The following is a 17,931-nucleotide window of genomic DNA, read 5'->3' as shown; positions in this document are numbered from 1 at the left end:
ACCTAGATATACACTTCCACCATAGTGATTTGATTATTGTACCCATTTCCATTGAGGAACTTGTTACTCTTAGTTTGTTGTAATCCTTGCTGGAAGAAGTTACTCGCGGAGCTAGTTCTTGGTGTTGTGAAGCTCCATGGTTTGTTGTTGAGAGCCTCTAATTTAGTTGGGGAGATTTTCCCAACCTTGTGTAATGGTTTCGGTCATTACCTTAAAGGCCACCGCTTAGTGGAGCGTGGTCTTGCCTTTGTGGTGTGGTCACCGAAGAATAGGGTGAGGCCTCGTAATCTGTAGGTGCAGGGGATTACTGTAGCACCTCTTCTTGTGGAAGTATCTGATATCGATCCGCAGGACAAAGAACGTAAAGCAATTTATTCCCCCCAAACTAGAGTGTCACGGTTCTAGTTATCAGTACACTAACAATTTAAATATGCAAAATGGTGATGGTTGGTTTCAAGTATAAGACTAGCAAGGTATTTTTTTTGGTTTAATAAAAATTCAAACAAGTAATCTAAAGGTGTTTCTTATGGATACCAATGGACCTTTGTTCATGGGTTCACTTAATCTTCCTCTCTCAACAATGGTGGTGAACATGTTATAAATAATAAATTACACACCATTTTCATGCTTAACATGGTAAGATTTATATAGGTTACATGTTCTAAAACATGAAGTTGAGAAGGGAAATACCGAAATGATGCTTATCACAGAGAACCAATATTGTCAGTCAGCCCAAAGTAGATGTTCTAATTTATATCTAGATGTACTTATACCAAAGGATGCTGGTCTTGATTTTGATGTCACAAATCTATATTGTTTCTCTCACTCGGTTACACCCTCCAATACTGGACACATCTACATACATTGCACCTCTTTACAAAAAGCACACATATAAAGGACATGCAAAGGTTCATTTGTAGTGCACATGTCGCACTTCTCTCATCTACCTACACTTAGTGCGGTCAAACACCTCGTGACATGGGCAAACAAGGAACTAAACTGACAACTATCTTGACAAATGCAAAAGACAATCATAATGTGCTTCCAAAGAATGAAAATCTATAAAAGTTTCAACACAACGGTAAATGCATAACATGTACCATCTCACATTACAGCATATGAATTACATCATTAGTATCATAATCATGATAGGCAGCTCATACAATTTACTACAATGACAATACATAGGGAGATTGGATCGAGGTACTACTACAAACCCGAAGTCTAGGGGGTGTACTACTCCCCTCTCATGGTGGAGAGCGATGTGGAGGCGTTGGTGAAGGAGAGACCACCAGAGGCGATTCCGGCAGCGGTTCCCCTCCAATCTTCCACCTGCGATGGACTGCTATCTCTCTGCTTTGATGGTTTTTTATCTTCCACGTCCGTCGCGAGGAAAAATATCAGGGGTTATATATATGTTTTACGTCAAAACATGCCACCACTCGAAAGATTGAGACGAAACGGAGACCGGGATGCTCCATGGGCCTGATATCCTAGCTGGTTGATCCCCTCGTACTCCTCTTCGGCATGTTTGATCCATCTCAAAAATTTCAAAGCGTGCTATTTGAGCTTGCCCTTTTTCGATTCTCGTAGCTCCTGTAAAAGGCAAAAATAGTGAAAAGAGGTATTTTCAACCCGAGAGTTAAATACCAAATAAAAGGAGGACTGTATGAAAAATTTCCGAGTTCAATGTAAAACAACTAGGAAGCCTTATCTTACATGCATAAAAAAAAAATAACATAACAAATAAACCAAAGTTTATAGATACATGTATCAAGGTGATGGGTGGATTTTATATAGTGTTTTAAGCCTACTTTATCATAATAAAATCCTTTGTCTCATGCTTCATCTAGCAATTATCAAGTCTGAAACGCATGATTACTTCTTTTCCATTCATTTACATGATAGCTTGGCAGAACAAGTAGTTATAAGGAGTTTACAGCGTTTCATTGTCTTTGGTTTGTAAGATGTTCTGAAAATTTATGAATAAAGTGCAGAGAAAAAAAAACTAATGAAAAGCATTATGGAGGAGTTGCATGCACCAAAACTTAGCCATTTAAAGAGTGAAAAAGTGTTATCTTTTCGTGATAAGATAATAAAAAAAACTAAGTCCATAGTAATTGTATCCATTTTCTATATGATTCCACCGAGCCAAAAAAACCCTCAATTAAATTCGTATGAGAAAATGACGCCCAAATTAAGTAGTAACATAGACCTATGTTATGTCATTTGATTAAGCGATAGCATCAGTCCCTAAATAAAATAATTAGGGTTAGCACTAGAGAAGTACAGTACTATCCTTGACAATTCGTTAAACGACACATGCCCCGAATCAGAGGAGGAAAAGATCGAATCAAAGGTACGGCTGGATTATTGGGTTGATTTATAGATTTGCAGCATCGGCATCGCTCGCTGCCATCACCAGCACTTGAACAGCGCAGCAGCGCCCCGACCAGAAAAAAGAGGCAGAGGCACACCCAAACCCAACCAACCAACTAACCAACGGACGGAACACACCGCCGCCCGCCAAGCCTCCTTCCCTCCTCCTTTTCCTGCCTCCTTGGGATCCGCCCGCGCGATCCCGCGATTGGTGCTCCGGCCGGCCCATGGACCCCCGCCCTCGCGCGGATCGCGGCGACTAGCTCGGACGAAGCCGGGAGGTGGGAGCCACGCCCCTCGGCCGAGGTGCTAGACATGGACACCAACGCCGGCTCCTTCGTCGCCGTCCGACGCCTCGCCGGCTCCGACCGCGCCGCCGGCGCCGTCGCCTTCCACCACTCCTCCTCGGGTTAGCTGTTTCCCCCCGCTTCCGCTCTCTCTCCTATTACCAATTGCTGCTCCTATAGCACGGATGCTGATTGTCCTGCGCGCTGCTGCTGCTGCTGCTGCTGCTGCTGCTGCAGCGGAGGTCGTCACGGGGTCGACGGCGTGGATCGGCAGGGGGCTCTCCTGCGTATGCGTGCAGAGCAGGGACAGCGACGCCCGCCTCTCCTTCGATTTGACGCCTCTTCAGGTGAATATATATCGCTTCCTCCTCTCTTCCATCCATACGATCCCCAGGTCTTCCTCTGTGCTGCTAATGTTGTTCCAACGTTTTGAGAACGGACCACGAGCTTTGGAAATTTTCTCCTAGTCTCCCGCCCGAAGTTCATCACGGGATTGCTGATCCGCGTGTGGATCTCGCATTGCTTGTGCACTCCTTGCGTACATGCTCATCACGCCATCACCTGATTGGCTTGATGCTATTTTCAATCAATTAAAGTTTTTCTCGCCTAATTTCTGGTTTTCTTAGGTTACTACAGGATATGATAGCCAAGTTTTATGTGGAAGTAATGTTTTCGCCTTTTTGCCTGTTCCAGGAAGAGTGCCTACTGAGATTGCAGAACCGGATAGAAGTTCAGTATGACGGTTCTAACACAGAGCATCAGGTACTTTATGCTTACCTCTTAATACATGGATCCTATTTTACTACTTTGGTTTTCCATATTGTTCTGTTGTGAAGTTTGGCGTGTGTGATTTCCTGCCAAAGTTCCTCGACTATTTTTTTTCAGTACAAGATGACACTTGAGAAAGTGGACGTAGTTACTTATGTTTGGTGTTCTGATAATCTATATTGGTTCTTATCAAGTTGGGTGTCTGATATTTTTTACAAGCTTCAATGCAAGATGACACTTCGTAAATTGGACTAGTTATTAAGCTGTCATGTCCTTTTTTGCTTTGTCAGGAAGAGCTGAAGGCCCTTTGGTATGCCTCCTTTCCTGGAACTGAGCTTAGGGGCCTAATATCAGAACAATGGAAAGAGATGGGCTGGCAAGGGAAAGACCCATCTACAGATTTTAGGTATTGAATCTATCCTTTTGTTCCAGTTATTATGCTTCATGTGAGCTACCTGTAGCTAAACTAGAGAACTTGAGATGTATGATTTGTTTTTGTCTTTGCATTACAGAGGTGGAGGCTTCATCTCCTTGGAGAATTTATTATTCTTCGCCAGAAACTATTCGGTAAATGCGATTTGTCAATTCCAATAATGTTTATGTAACCTATGGTTTCTTTAGTCGCTATTGAAGGGTTGAAGTTCTGAAAAAGTCCTCACTATTTGGCAATTCTGTTTGAGCATAAAAGGCATAATATAGATGCCTTGTTGTACAGTGCTGCAGAGCTGAAAATAAAATATGACACCGTTTGCTATTTCTGGATTTAGGGCGTCTATTATTTCTCCGATTATTACTTTGCAGAAAATTATAATGAAGAAAATTTCAATGTATATCCACTAGACACAATGAGTTCAAAGTACACCTGACAAAAATAGAATGCCATAAATAATCCAGTTTCCCTTTTAATGTTGATCAGTGTGACAATGAAACTGTGATAGTCCCCTTGTTTTTACTATCTATAGATCATCACGCTAAGCAGTTTACCTTCTATGCAGAAATCTTTTCAGGAGCTTCTTCGGAAGCAGAATGGTGACCGTGCAATTTGGGAGTATCCATTTGCTGTAGCTGGTGTAAATATAACATTCATGCTCATTCAGATGCTTGATCTACAAGCAGGTTCGTTACAAAAGTTTTATGCCTATTAATAGTGGGTTTATTTATTAGATAATACTAGTTCCTGCAGAGCTTTCGAAATGTGGGATTTGTTTTTGGCACACTTGACATTTGAATTCATGTTGAGCTGACACTTGATTTTGGTTTTCTCTGCAGTTAAACCAAGATCCTTGTTTGGAGCTGTTTTCCTGAAACTACTTTCAGGTACAGACTATCTTTCCTTTTTCGTTTATGGAGAGGATATAGGAATCAACAAGAGCTGTTTAAACACTAGGTTTTTCACCTCAACTAAGCAAATGTATGCTTGCGAAGATGTTCTTACCGATAAATTTTCGTCATTAAACCTATGTGCTTGACTGCAGTGACCATTGATGATTAACATTCTAAGTTCCATTTAATGGTCTAAAGACATTAGTTATATTTTTTTGTTATATACTTTTTAAAAGTAGACATCACATGTTACTAGTTCTACTAATACTGATTTATCTTTTTTTTTCTGGTAATTCAGAAAATGATCGAGCTTTTGATATCCTTTACTGCATAACCTTCAAGCTGATGGACCAGCATTGGCTTGACATGCACGCCACTTACATGGACTTCAATGTATGATGCCTTTCTACTAAAATTCTTGCAACCAGGATTTCTCCTCTATTAGAGCCTGTTTGGGACTGCAGTATCTCTTTCTAAGGTGTCGGTATTTGTCCATTAGACACTTTAACGAGAAATACTCGTCTTGCAGACAGGCCCTTAGACTAATACCGTTGAACAGCTTGATATATGGTTGGAACTACCTAGGGCCTTAAGAGAGTCCTTCCTGACCTAATTGTTAAAATTGCAGACGGTCATGAAATCTACAAGACGACATCTAGAAAGGGAGTTGTTGCTTGAAGACATTCAGCGGATTGAGGATATGCCATCATACAAGCTTCTAGCCCGCTAGCTAGTAACTGAACCCTTAACATGGCTTACACGTTGCAAGGCTTGAACTGCTAAACGATGGAGAAATCCAATACGTAGATGCACATGTATCATCGTGTTTTAGGTACTCTCATAACCTGAGCTCTCATATTTACATAGTAGGGGTTTTCTTGGTCAGCATACCACCTAGGGTAACTCCTGTGTCCGACCAACTGCCAGGAGGCAGAGTATTTGTAGGGCGTGGGTGTGTGTTCTGCTGAAGTTCGGTTATTGCTCAGTCATATCACGAAATGAGGTGCTTCCTCCTAGTCGTTGTCTCTGTCTTTGTAAACTTTATGCTCTTGTGAAAGCTAATCTGGGCTTTAGCGGTTTGCATACATGGGCCGGGTTGATTGATTAGTTCTCTGAGTGCGCAGCAACTACGCTAGCTGTCCCTGCTAGTCTCCAGCTGCTACATGCCTCATGTGTTTCTTAATTTTGCCCTGTTGCATTAACTTTGTTCCAAGTGCTGGCCGTTTTGTGGTATGTGGGCTAGCTGCAAACCCAAAACCTATTACCACTAATCAATTGAACTTTTCTGCTCAACCAAATTACTAAAGAATGATTTTGCAATGAAGAAAAGGAATCTGGATAGTGGCTTTTTTTTATAAAGAATAAACTGGATAATGGTCACAGCAAATCTGCGATACTCTGCAGAAAGTTGGTGCGTTTCCATAGGGGTGGTGCACGGCCAGGTGTGGCTACTCGTCGCTCGGTGCAAACTAGCCCATATCTGTGCCTGTGCAACAGGTCCCCTCCCAACAGTCATGTACAGTCCATTACATGTCTGCATACAACCTACAAGCTGCTAGCTGGTACTGCATCATAAAAAGTTCCTTGTAGAATGGGCACAACAAGCTGTTGTTTCAGTCGTGCCAGAGTGATCTTACTATTGGTCGCTTTTTCAATCGGGCAATCGGTAGTGCGTGCTTCGTCAAACACACCTTGAGACATGAGCTACTGCCAGTCCACCATAGCTGTGCGCTATTGTTCTCTCTTAGCGGCTAGTGCTAGTTTACTCCGGTCCTCTCTATACGTGGGAGTAATATACTCTCACTGTCTCATGAAACTTGTCTAAGATTTATCAAATTTAAATATAGAGTATATCTAGATGCTCTTTTAGTATCTAGATACATTTGAATTTAAACAAATCTTAGTCAACTTTTATTGGAACAGATGGAGTAGATCTAACAACCGATCGACAGACAGATAGAAAGGCTTCCGACCAATTATGCTTTGGTTCTGTAGAGCCTTAGCCAATGCATTCACTTTTGGGGATCAAACCTGGAGTAGCGTTTTCATGGTGTACTTGACGTGTGCGTAGTAGCGGAGATCAGAGGGGATTTGCTTGTGTAGTTGTGTCCATTAGTCTGGCTGCAAGGTGAGCTATCGTTGGCAGTTGGCACGGAAGACATCATCATGTCAGGAATCCCGCGGGAGCTTCAGGTTAGTTTCTAGCACAAAATCATATCATCCGTCTGGGGATACCGTTGCCCAGGACATGCCATCAGTCTTACCAATCCTACACTACGTTGAAAGGATCAGATCAGGGCCCTGCATCATAGGGCCTACGCAGGATCTTTGTCGGTCGGTAGGTATCTGATCTGATATCTTTAGCTCTGAAAATTCATCTACGCAGTACCAAGTAGCCAGCATTTGGGGTACTATGTTGAGATATCCATGTGCTAGTAAATGCATCCTCAAATCCTATCAGCGGATAACATCACTTTGGAGCTGCAGAGAGACGTCATTCGGCAACGATGCCTCAACTATCTTACCTTCTATAACTTTTTTTTTGAAACAAGACAAAATATTTGAAATTTTTATTGATTAAGGAGAAGGCTTACAAGCCATGCCTTGGCGGAAAGCCAATATCAAATAAATGAAAACCTACTCTCCTGGCATAATATTACAAAGCGGGCGAGGCTCCACATTGCCACATCTTCCTTGATTTTCAAGACAAACATGTTCGCGGAAGATGATTTATTTCTAAAGACGCGTGCATTATGCTCTTTCAAAATTTCCATGAGACTAACAACACGAGAGATGCCAAAGCCTTCCTTCCCCGCCCTCTCCTTTGGATTACCTCCCTCCTCCAATCCTTAACAGAGAGAATCCCGGTCCAATGTTGCGAGTTTATTTCAACAAGCCCAAGTCATTCTTTCAAATTTTCCCAAATGCGCCTAGTGAAGCGGCAAGTAGAATTAGGTGAGCGGTCGATTCTTGAGTTTGGTTGCAAATCTTTTGCACAAATACCTCGGCAGTTTCCAATGTTAATACATAAAGCCCGATAAGCATGTCTTGGGTTGGTACGCAAATAGGATCTCTGATAGCGGGAGATAAGAGATTCATATGAGAAAACATAAGTCAAGGGGATTCCGCCTGAGCTTCTAAGGATAAAGGTAGATGAATAGCCATTTGATCCCCATCAAAGTCCGCATTGAAACCCTTACACGCATTGGACCACAATTTGGCCATCCACCCTTATGGAGCCAGACCGACGTCCAAACACGGTCTTGAAGAACAAGACACACAAAGATGTTGCATTTGAGAGGGTGCCATGGTTTCCAAACCATAGAGGGCATCAAAGAGGTCGTGTGTACCAAGAATTGCATCTTGTAGGCCGAAGAGGCCTAGTAGCTTCCATCTTTGCCAAATTTCCAAGCTATCATGTCCGCGGTGTTCATGTCAAGTTGAAGATGTTGGAGCATCTCCCAAAGCTTATAGAATTGCATGATGTGTTCCAACGAAAGACTGCCTTGGGTGTTCAAGTGAGAGACCCAAAAATCATTTTCCAAAGCTCTCTGCAATGTGCGTTTTTTTTTTCTCTTGGCTAGCTCAAAGATTTTGGGAGTAGTATCCTTTGGCCTTATGCCATTTAGCCAATCTGATCCCCAAAAGAGGGCATTCTCTCTATTACCATTGGTAACGACCGTGGCGGCCAGGAAAAGGTCGTGGTCACTTGGGGTGAAGAGGTTGCCGCTAACCCAAGGCATAGAGCCATCCGCCCATATAATATAGATTGTTTGTATAAAATTAGTATCATTCAAAAGTGTTTTTCAATACGAATCCAACGATACTATATACATATAATATAATCAAGATTTTGTTGCTCAATTTTTATGGTCAAAGTTCGTCTTAAAATACGCGTGCGCCTTATTCCTTGAAACGGATGTAGTATATAGCCATTGTTTGATATAGCCATTGTTTGTTTCCCCATCGACGATCGAAAGGATATGCATATACGTACTAGTAGGACATAAAGGACGTGAAAATGAGCATTCGTGAGCGGATGTACCCGTACGAACTCGGTGTAGTAATAGTAGTATCATGCGCGCCATCATTCGTGCGCGTCTCATCTCGATCGCCTCCATCTCCTTGTCTCCTAGTGTGTGCTCTTCTCCATGTACGCTAGCCTCCACCGCCGACACCGGCCGCGACTTTGGCCGGCCGGGTTTCTATTCTTTTCTCGCCGCTGCGGCCGCCGGCGCGAGCTGCTTGCCTGCGCCAGCTCTGCCTGCGCCAACTCCTTGTGCCTCGCCGTTTCCGGCCAGGGCTATACAGCAGCAGTACGGTGGCGCTCACGTGCATGTATGCTAGCTCTGCCGCTACTTCTGCATCATGGTTTTGTGCACCTTAATTTGGATTAACTGCAGATCATATACATGCATGCATGCAAGCGAGGCATGGTGCATTTGATGGGCAAGAGTAGTGGCCTGAAGAAGAGGCTTTTGCCGCAGCTGCAATGATAGTACGAAACCTCCCCTTGCCTGCTGGAATCCGTGGCTCGTTCTGGAAACATCAATGTGCGTGGTGAGTGCCTGCAACGGCTGCAATACTAGCTGCAATATGTCCGGTTTGCCAATATCTTCGCCGCCCCACCGGCGCAACATGATACTTCGGATATTGGAAATTTGGAATGACATGTATAAATTTAGCCAAATCTTCCACATTTTTTTCAGAACGGAGGGAGTCCTTATTTTCTCTGGTGTGGCTAATCTCAGTCGACTACTATTTTTCAGTCAAATAATGTTATCAAATGTCAGTTACAACTCACTAGCATGAATCGTCAAATAATCTAATGGTCTAAGGCATGATTTGCAACCCTTGTTGTAAGTCATGACTAGCACGAATCACGAAACATTTTAATAGTTTGTATCTTTTTCACAGTTGTAACCAAAAAATATTCTCAATTGCAACCTTTGTTCCAACTCAATATAAATTGGATGGTCTAGTAATCTGACATACTTAAAATTAGCAAAACTATATATTTTCTCTTATAAAAAACTATTCCATAAACCTTCAATGCAGGCGATACAAAAAAAAAAAAAACTCCTACATGTTTTCACCGACGATCATTTGGGAGAGTGTAACTACACTCAATTCTGCAGAACCTGCATCATTGCACTGTGCTATGTTAATGTCATCCATTAATTGCAGTGACTACCACTGGAGTAGGAGTACTCTCCGGAAATGTGGATTAAATGCAATAACCAAGTTACCAAAAATATATTTTGTATCCCTATATATTCATGGTTACAGTGGATCTATGAACATCATGTATAACACAACAGAATAGTGTACAAATCAGCAAATGACGTTTTATATTTTTTCACGATCTGTTGATGTGTTTTGGCGGCCTACTTCACTACTATACCTCAAAGGTTCAGAGAATAATGTATCTCACCTTTTTTACCCTTCACTGTACCATGAGAAATTATTAGGGACAAAATAGCGTTTTTGTGATAATGACCATTGAGTCGGGGAATTAATAATTTACAAGTTTACACTTATAAATTAATTTTGGAAATGGATGAGGCGAGGTGAATGGTTACCCCTACATAATAGGATAATCGAGAAAATGACATCTTATTTTTGGCCATTTCTTTTATACTTTTGAATCATAGGAACGCCGTATTATAAAGATGGGATCAAGCTTACAAGAGTTGGTGTTTCAATAAGCCCGTAAACGTCCTATACCAACCATGATAAAGCCCCTAGAAGAAGACCCAAGTGCCCCCCTCCTCAAATACCAGGTTTTTGACCTCCTAGGTCGAGACTGTCCGGACATGGGTTTGACCTCAGCCCGAACCGCCTCTAAAAGATCATGGTCCCGGGTCAGACAATAGCCCGAATATTAGCGTGGGCACCATATTTTGTCTGACCAGTCAAACAATCCATGTTTCCTGCAAGGCATGGTAACGGTCAGATTTCGTTGACCCTATATATTTCCTTCTTTCTTGGAAAAGTTTCTCCATCGGTAAGTTCTAAAGCTTTGATTCCTATGCTCGACTTTCCCATCCAAACAAAAGTTGGATCCCTACCTTGAGTATTCTTGATGTTGATACTCTTGAGTTTGTGGGAAGCTAGATGGTTGGAGTTGCCTTGTGAACTTCCGGGTTGTGGATAGCTATCAATGAGTTTCTAGATGTGCATGGATCACCTAAAGATCCTGTTAGAGGAAGGGCTCTCGCTTGGTTTGGAGATTTCAAGGGAGAAGAAGAATAGATCCGAAGGGATTGTGTAGGCTAGGTTTGCCACGAACTATGCAACCGAGATTATAATACCCTAAGGACTTGAACTTCGGGGATAGATCACCATGTTTTTGTCTCCTACTACGATAAGTAATTTCATTTTCCCCCTTCAATTGTAGTTTTCTTGTATCACATCTGATGACGTTGGTACTCCAAGTGCAGAGTGTTGTGTCAGCAGTGTATTTTTCCCATAAGGGTGACTCGAGGGTTTATATTGAACTCTCGGGGAATGGATAACGAGTTATCTCTCCCTCTCTTCTTCTTGCAATCCTGCAAAATAAAATAAAGCCTTGTGTCCTCAACTCCACCGTGTGATTGTCAAGCACAAGGTTTCGTATTAGTATTAGTAATATAAAGTAGTAACAAAAGTAAGATAAACTATATACGTAAAATAAACTAAGTAAAAACAGTAAATGATTGATTGTTTTTTGGGTTTTATGAGCAAATAAGATAACTATTTTTTGTATTTTAGGATTATAATAGTGCTGCAAATAGAAAGTAAGATAAGTGCAATGGAAAAGGTGTTTCTTATGATTAAAATTTGACCAGGGTTCATGGGCTCACTTGTCTACTCTCTCTTTAAACTTGTAGTGGATAATAACAATTCTTCAATGAGATAATAAGAATATAACTTCAATATGTGTAAGATATGCATTCATATGGGCATTACGTTCTAACATAGAGATGATGCAACACATCTCTCTTATAATCCACAAGAAAGGGAAAACTCCATACAATATTGTATTAAGAATTAACAGAGTATAGCCATAAGTACTTTAACATGATGTTTGAATATCAAATATGCTACCTTGACCAAACAAGATCATCACTTTTGTCACGTGACGAACATAGCACATGCATTCACTTTATCCCTAGTGAGATAGTAAAGGAAAAGACAAATCCATAATAGATCATGAATTTGTTGTCACTATTCAATCAGTAAAACCATGCTATTCCATCTAACACATACATCACCCCACACATGTTCTTGCATACAAGTTGGATCAGGACCAATACTTAAGAACGAGGTACATAATATGAATATATCAATACATGTTACACAAAGTAGAGTCAAATCTCATAGCACATTATCATAGAATAAAGATCCACCAGATAGGAATTACATATATGACCATAATCATGTTGGGTAGCTCATATGGTACTAAAATCTATAAAGAACATGAGAGACATAGATCAAGTTAGTACCACAAACTCGCAGTACAGAGGTGGACTACTCCCCCTTGATCATGGTGTTGATGAGGAAGATGTTGGAGAAGGTGAAGATCCCTCCGGCAGCGGTTCCGGCGAAGTTCCCCCCTCCAATCTTCGCTGTTGTAGCCTCTGTTTTCATGTTTCTATGTTTCTACGGAGCTCTCCTCCAGAGAACCCTCAGGGGTCATATATAGGAGGTTTTAGGTCAAAAGAAGTCGGTTCGTAAAAGAATCAAGCGAATCGGATGATCGACAGCCAAAAGAGCTAGGGTGGCGCGTCCCCCCTTGCTGGGCGTGCCACCTGCCCTCTTGTGGGCCTCCGAGCCCTCCAGGTCTGGTCTAAATTTCCATGATACTTCTCTCGGTGAAAAAATGACGTTCCAGAAATACTAGCTTAATTTGGCTCCGTATAGGTCTCTGAAAGTGGAAAATACACAAAACAGAGTTTTCCTGTTATAACCCAAATAAAGGGGATCATTGGTAAATCTCCATAAATTAATATAAACATTAAAATAACATCATACATGTTGCAAATATGTGGAAATATATGTTAATAAAGTATAAATTTCATGTATGCATTTTACATATGCATCAACATCATGAATATGATTATTCGCGTAGTTGTTTTTCGAGTCACCTCTTCTATCCGTTGTTATCCCTAAAACCAAGAAAACTGATTAAGGTTTGTTGTCCCACCACCACCACTACTATGAACATTCAAAAATATATTTAGCTTTGCAGATGACACTGATAAGGAATAGATCATTTAAAGTTTTGGTACTATACATATGTAGATCACATATGTTCACGTGTAGCACTTTGCACCATACGGTACAAACATGACATTTGCACTTTTGCGCGAAGCTTTACTGTTTCATAGGCATGGACATATTCGAGCTTGGAAATTGGATTGATGAGAAAAATGTTCTTTTTAAAATACATCATTTAAGATTACACGTGAATTTAATTTGGATAAGAAGCAAACATGGGATGCCAATGTGGTGCCTGACAGGTGAGCCCAAACCCCAAACCCCAAACTTTGTATTTTTGTGAAGCAAATAATGAAAAGGAACTACCCTACTTTCAGTGAAGTGTGAACCTACTACAAGGTGCAATGTTATGCGAGACATGAACACGCCTAGCCTTGTATGGCCCTAGCTGTAAGTTCCACTCCCGCGGTTCCTTTGAAATTGTTTTTTTTATATTGGCATGCATGCTGCTTTCCAAAATACAAGTTTTGGACTTATATTCATTAATCTAAAAAGTTGTATGTTTTGCGATTACTTCTGTACTAGTCAAATTATTCATTAAACCAATTCACAAATTTAAAGATATGTCAAAATATTGGTTGCTAGAATTTCAAATTTTTGACTCGGCCCTAGTCCAAAACGACATTTGGGGGACTAGCTAGATGAAGTATGATAAAACCTGGTCTAAAATACAATTTACTCTACGATGAATCCTTGGATGCTACTCCCTCTTTCCCAATTTAGGATGCATATTAGTTTTGATCATAACTATTGATAAAAATATATTAACTTTGATAATATTAAATCATATAATATGAAAAATATATTTCATGTTGAATCGTTGAATGCTACTCCCTCCTTCCCAATTTAGGATGCATATTAGTTTTGGTCATAACTACATATAAAAATATATTGACTTTCCTAATATCAAATGCATATAATATGAAGAAAAAATATTTTATGATGAATCCAATAACATTGAGTTGATGTTGTAGATGTCGATACAACTTTCTACACATTTGGTCAAAGTTAACAAAGTTTGAATTTGACTGAAACTATTTTTTTTATTAATGGAATATATTAATATCATGAAGATACCAATTGCATCCAGTCTTTGCACCAACAAGATGTCGAAAGACATCAAGGATGCACACATCAAAGGAAAAAAAAGATCAAACATAAAACAAAGACCCCATTGCCGTGATGAATCACTCACAATAATATCACTCTAACCACCATCAAATACAACACTTGGACTATAAAATGATTCTCCATGCCTCCAAGAAGGAAACAATACATACACGTTGTCGTCGCATGATCGAATATCTTAGATTTTTACCTTAAAGAAAGTTCGAGTTCTCAAAACAATGTCTTCAACAAGGCCATTGTTAGGTACAAGCAAAACCAATAAAGGCCAGACTTGGATTTTCACATTCAAAAAATGTGACTCGGTACTCAAGGAGTACCACAAATATACGGTCCACCTATGCTGTCACCCCCTCTTACCAAGGCCGCTAATACAAGGCATCAAACACCTGACACACAGGAAAAGCATGTGCATCATAGTCTCCATCTCAACCAAAACACCATACTCCCATAACTTGAAGACCCCCAATATCAGTCACCATGTCTTTCTCCGCCTCCGTCAATGTCATATAAACCTATTCTTAGACATGTCCCATGGCACCGATACGAAAGCGAAACTTCGCGACACACCCTCGTGAAGCAGCACTGGCTGAATATAAGGGCGCCCACGAGCGAATCGATTATGATCCAGATATCAAGTGGCGCCATGTGGCAATCATCGAAGATCTTTGACGGGAGGACCGGAACACGTCAGCGACCAGATGGAGAAAGGCAACATCAAGCAAATCGGCAAATTGATGATGGGAAATCAGTAAGGCCAAACCACCTTTATTTACACTAGTTCGGCATCCCTCACGCCACCATCCGGCTCCCAGCAGGGCAGGTCGACTCACCAGCCATGACCGCCAAGAACATCTCTGCTACGCGGTTGGGAACATGGCCACCACCGCTCAGCCAATCGGCGGGGGCATCACCATGGTGCCAGTCTATCGCCGCAGTTAGGCACCGCCGCACCATCCACAACCACAAACCTAGACCCACATGCCCACCAAGGCCCATAAGGCTCGGGACACCGCACTACAGGAAACACACAAGGTGCCGATGGGCCGTCGGCACAGGGCCTTTCCGGCCAGGCCAGCAGCCAAGCCGTTGGCACAGTCTCTCCACCGTGACGACGAGGTAATAGCGTCAGGCTTGTACCAACGGCTTCCGTCGGCACATATTTCAGCCATGTGCCGACAGCAAAGCCATCGGCATAGCAATTTTTCATTTTACCACAATAATTTCAAAAAATCTTAACTAAATCATTATAATTCATAAAAATACAAATAATATATCAAAATTTTCAGAAAAATAAGATCTATGTTGGAAAATATCAAATTAGGAATATCACAAACATCTCAAAAAACCTTCTAAAAATGAGCTAGGGATGTTGTAGGAGGAAGTTTTCCATTTCATTCGCACGAAAAAAGCCATTTTCCATTTTTGAGGTGTCGAAAACAGGGTGTTTTGTGAAGAAACCACCAAATTAAAGTTTCACATTGGTACCAACACATTTTTCAAAAATACTAGACCATCTAAGCTGGACAATTTCTCAACTGGTGTATCTAGAACCTTTCCATCCACCCCTCATGAAAAAGATAAATTTCTGCCGAATCAGTAGGAGGCCGACCAGATTAAACTATAGCTACATGATATAATGCTCAATTTTTTTGTAAAAATCATTTTTAGGTTCGCAACATGCTATTTGATTAGAGATCCACTGCAAGTTTTGCGAGGCTTATCCCCGGGCAAAGGATCTTCATGTCCGTCTTTTTGAATATAGTTTAAAACGGGCATAACAAATTTAAAAAAGATCCAAACAATGTGAAACTAAATAGTGGTGTCATATTATGTGCCATAGTTGCAAGGAAAAATATTAAACTTGGAAAACTGCAAACATAACAAAAAATCATTCACAAAATGAGCTATCACGTTCGTGGTTCCATGACATTTATGTCAAACAACCAATGATATGGTTAGAATCACGGTATAGTTTGTGATAATGTGCCCATATTGTGCATCTTTTTATGTATTACGATGTTGCAGGATGAAGTTTTCCTTTTCATCACACGAAAAAACCATTTTCCATTTTTGAGGTGCCGAAAACGGGATGTTTTGTGAAGCAACCACCAAATTAGAGTTTCACATTGGTACCAACACATTTTCCAAAAATACTAGACCTAAGATGGACAATTTCACAACCGGTGTACCTAGAACCTATCCGTCCACCTCTCTTGGAAAAAACAAACTCCCGCCGAATCAGTCGGAGGCTGACGAGATTTAGACTACGGGTACATGATATAATGCTCAAGATTTTTTGTAAAAATTATTTTTAGGTTCAAAACATGCTATTTCATCAGAGATCCAGTGCAAGTTTAGCGAGGCTCAGCCCCGAGCAAATGATCTTTATGCCCGCCGTTTTGAATATAGTTTGAAATGAGCATAACAAATTCAAAAACAATCCAAATAATGTGTAACCTTCGCGTGGTGTCATATTATGTGTCATAGTTCTAAGGAAAAATATTAAAATTGGAAACTTGGAAACATCACAAAAAATCCTTTACAAAATGAGCTAGCATGTTCGAGGTTTCATAGCATTTAGGTGAAACGACCAATGTTATGGATATAATCGCGGTGTAGTTTGTGATAATGTGCCCATATTGTGCACACATGTGCATCTTGGGATGTCTTACGATGTTGCAGGAGGAAGTTTTCCTTTTCATCGCACACAAAAACCATTTTCCATTTTTCAGGTGCCGAAAACGGGATGTTTTGTGAAGCAACCACCAAATTAATATTTCACATTAGTACCAACTCATTTTCAAAAATACTATACCACCTTACATACACAATTTTCCAATTGGTGTATCTGAAACATTTTCGTCCATCCCTCGTGAAAAAGACAAATTCCTGCCAAGTCAGCAGGAAGTCGGTCAGATTTGAACTTCAGGTACATGATCTAATTTGGAAAAATCATTTAGGGTTGAAAATATGATATAGATGTCATATTTGGATTCCTCTAATTTTTCTGATCGATTTAGACATATTATTTTTCAAATTCTAATTTACGGATTTAAAGATATTAATTGTTCCATATTAAATAGAAAATAAAATAAAATAAATCATTTTATTGTCATTTGAATTGAAGATTAATATAATTATTCATTGTAGTTATGTAGATAATTGTTTAGAATTCAAAAAAATAAAGATGTGCAACATCAAGGAATATGAGTTAATAGGATTGATATGATAGTATTATCAATAAGGTGTCATTTCTTTCATGAAATCTGGTCTAGAAGAAAAAGAAAAGTTAAGTGTGCTATGGGTGGAGTTGTGTGAGAATGGCTGGAAGTTTGACCACGAGTGAAATTTGACCTAATATTAAGTGTAGTTAGAGTTAAAATGGTCCATGTGAGAGATTAGAAAAATTGGGGAATTTTTTTGAATTTTTTGTTTGAAAAAAAATATTTTTTTTGAAAAAAATCGAGCAAAAATTGCAAAACGGCCGTTATTTCTATGCCGACGGCTTTGCCATCGGTACAGCATGCTCTGCCACTGCCAACGGCCAATCTGTACCGACATCAAATGAGTCTGTGACGAGAATGTATTGTGCCGACGCCGTCCGTCAGCACAGGGTTGTGCCGACGGCATGGTGGCCGTCGGCAGCTTGACGGGTTCCCGTAGTGCCGTACTAATTTAGGAAGGAGGGAGTATAATTTGCCCCGCCAGCCGCCACCCATTAGGGCAGTCAAAGCAAAAGAGAAAAAAAGGTTGGCAGGAATACGCGTTGAGAACATGCATGTAA

The 17,931-nt window shown here is 40.6% G+C and overlaps 1 protein-coding gene across 1 annotated transcript; it reads left to right on the top strand.

Annotated features, from left to right (window-relative positions):
• The first annotated feature begins 2,427 nt into the window (after positions 1-2,427).
• On the top strand, positions 2,428-5,842 carry LOC127306879 (uncharacterized). The gene is made up of 9 exons (XM_051337579.2): positions 2,428-2,788; positions 2,904-3,013; positions 3,360-3,428; positions 3,725-3,840; positions 3,947-4,001; positions 4,430-4,550; positions 4,704-4,751; positions 5,056-5,150; positions 5,386-5,842. The coding sequence occupies exons 1-9, from the start codon at positions 2,695-2,697 to the stop codon at positions 5,485-5,487; spliced, it is 810 nt and encodes a 269-aa protein (XP_051193539.1). The 5' UTR covers positions 2,428-2,694; the 3' UTR covers positions 5,488-5,842.
• The last annotated feature ends 12,089 nt before the right edge of the window (positions 5,843-17,931 follow it).

The sequence above is a fragment of the Lolium perenne genome, chromosome 6 (genome assembly GCF_019359855.2).
Source record: "Lolium perenne isolate Kyuss_39 chromosome 6, Kyuss_2.0, whole genome shotgun sequence".
Classification (NCBI taxonomy): Eukaryota; Viridiplantae; Streptophyta; class Magnoliopsida; order Poales; family Poaceae; genus Lolium; species Lolium perenne.
This window is presented reverse-complemented; position numbering and strand designations above follow the sequence as displayed.

Excerpts from the sequence above, each read along its gene's own strand:
- LOC127306879 (XM_051337579.2), top strand. The coding sequence starts at position 2,695 with ATGGACACCAACGCCGGCTCCTTCGTCGCCGTCCGACGCCTCGCCGGC. Across the intron at positions 3,014-3,359 it reads TCGATTTGACGCCTCTTCAG|GAAGAGTGCCTACTGAGATT; the intron begins GTGAATATATAT and ends TGCCTGTTCCAG. Across the intron at positions 4,002-4,429 it reads TCTTCGCCAGAAACTATTCG|AAATCTTTTCAGGAGCTTCT; the intron begins GTAAATGCGATT and ends CCTTCTATGCAG.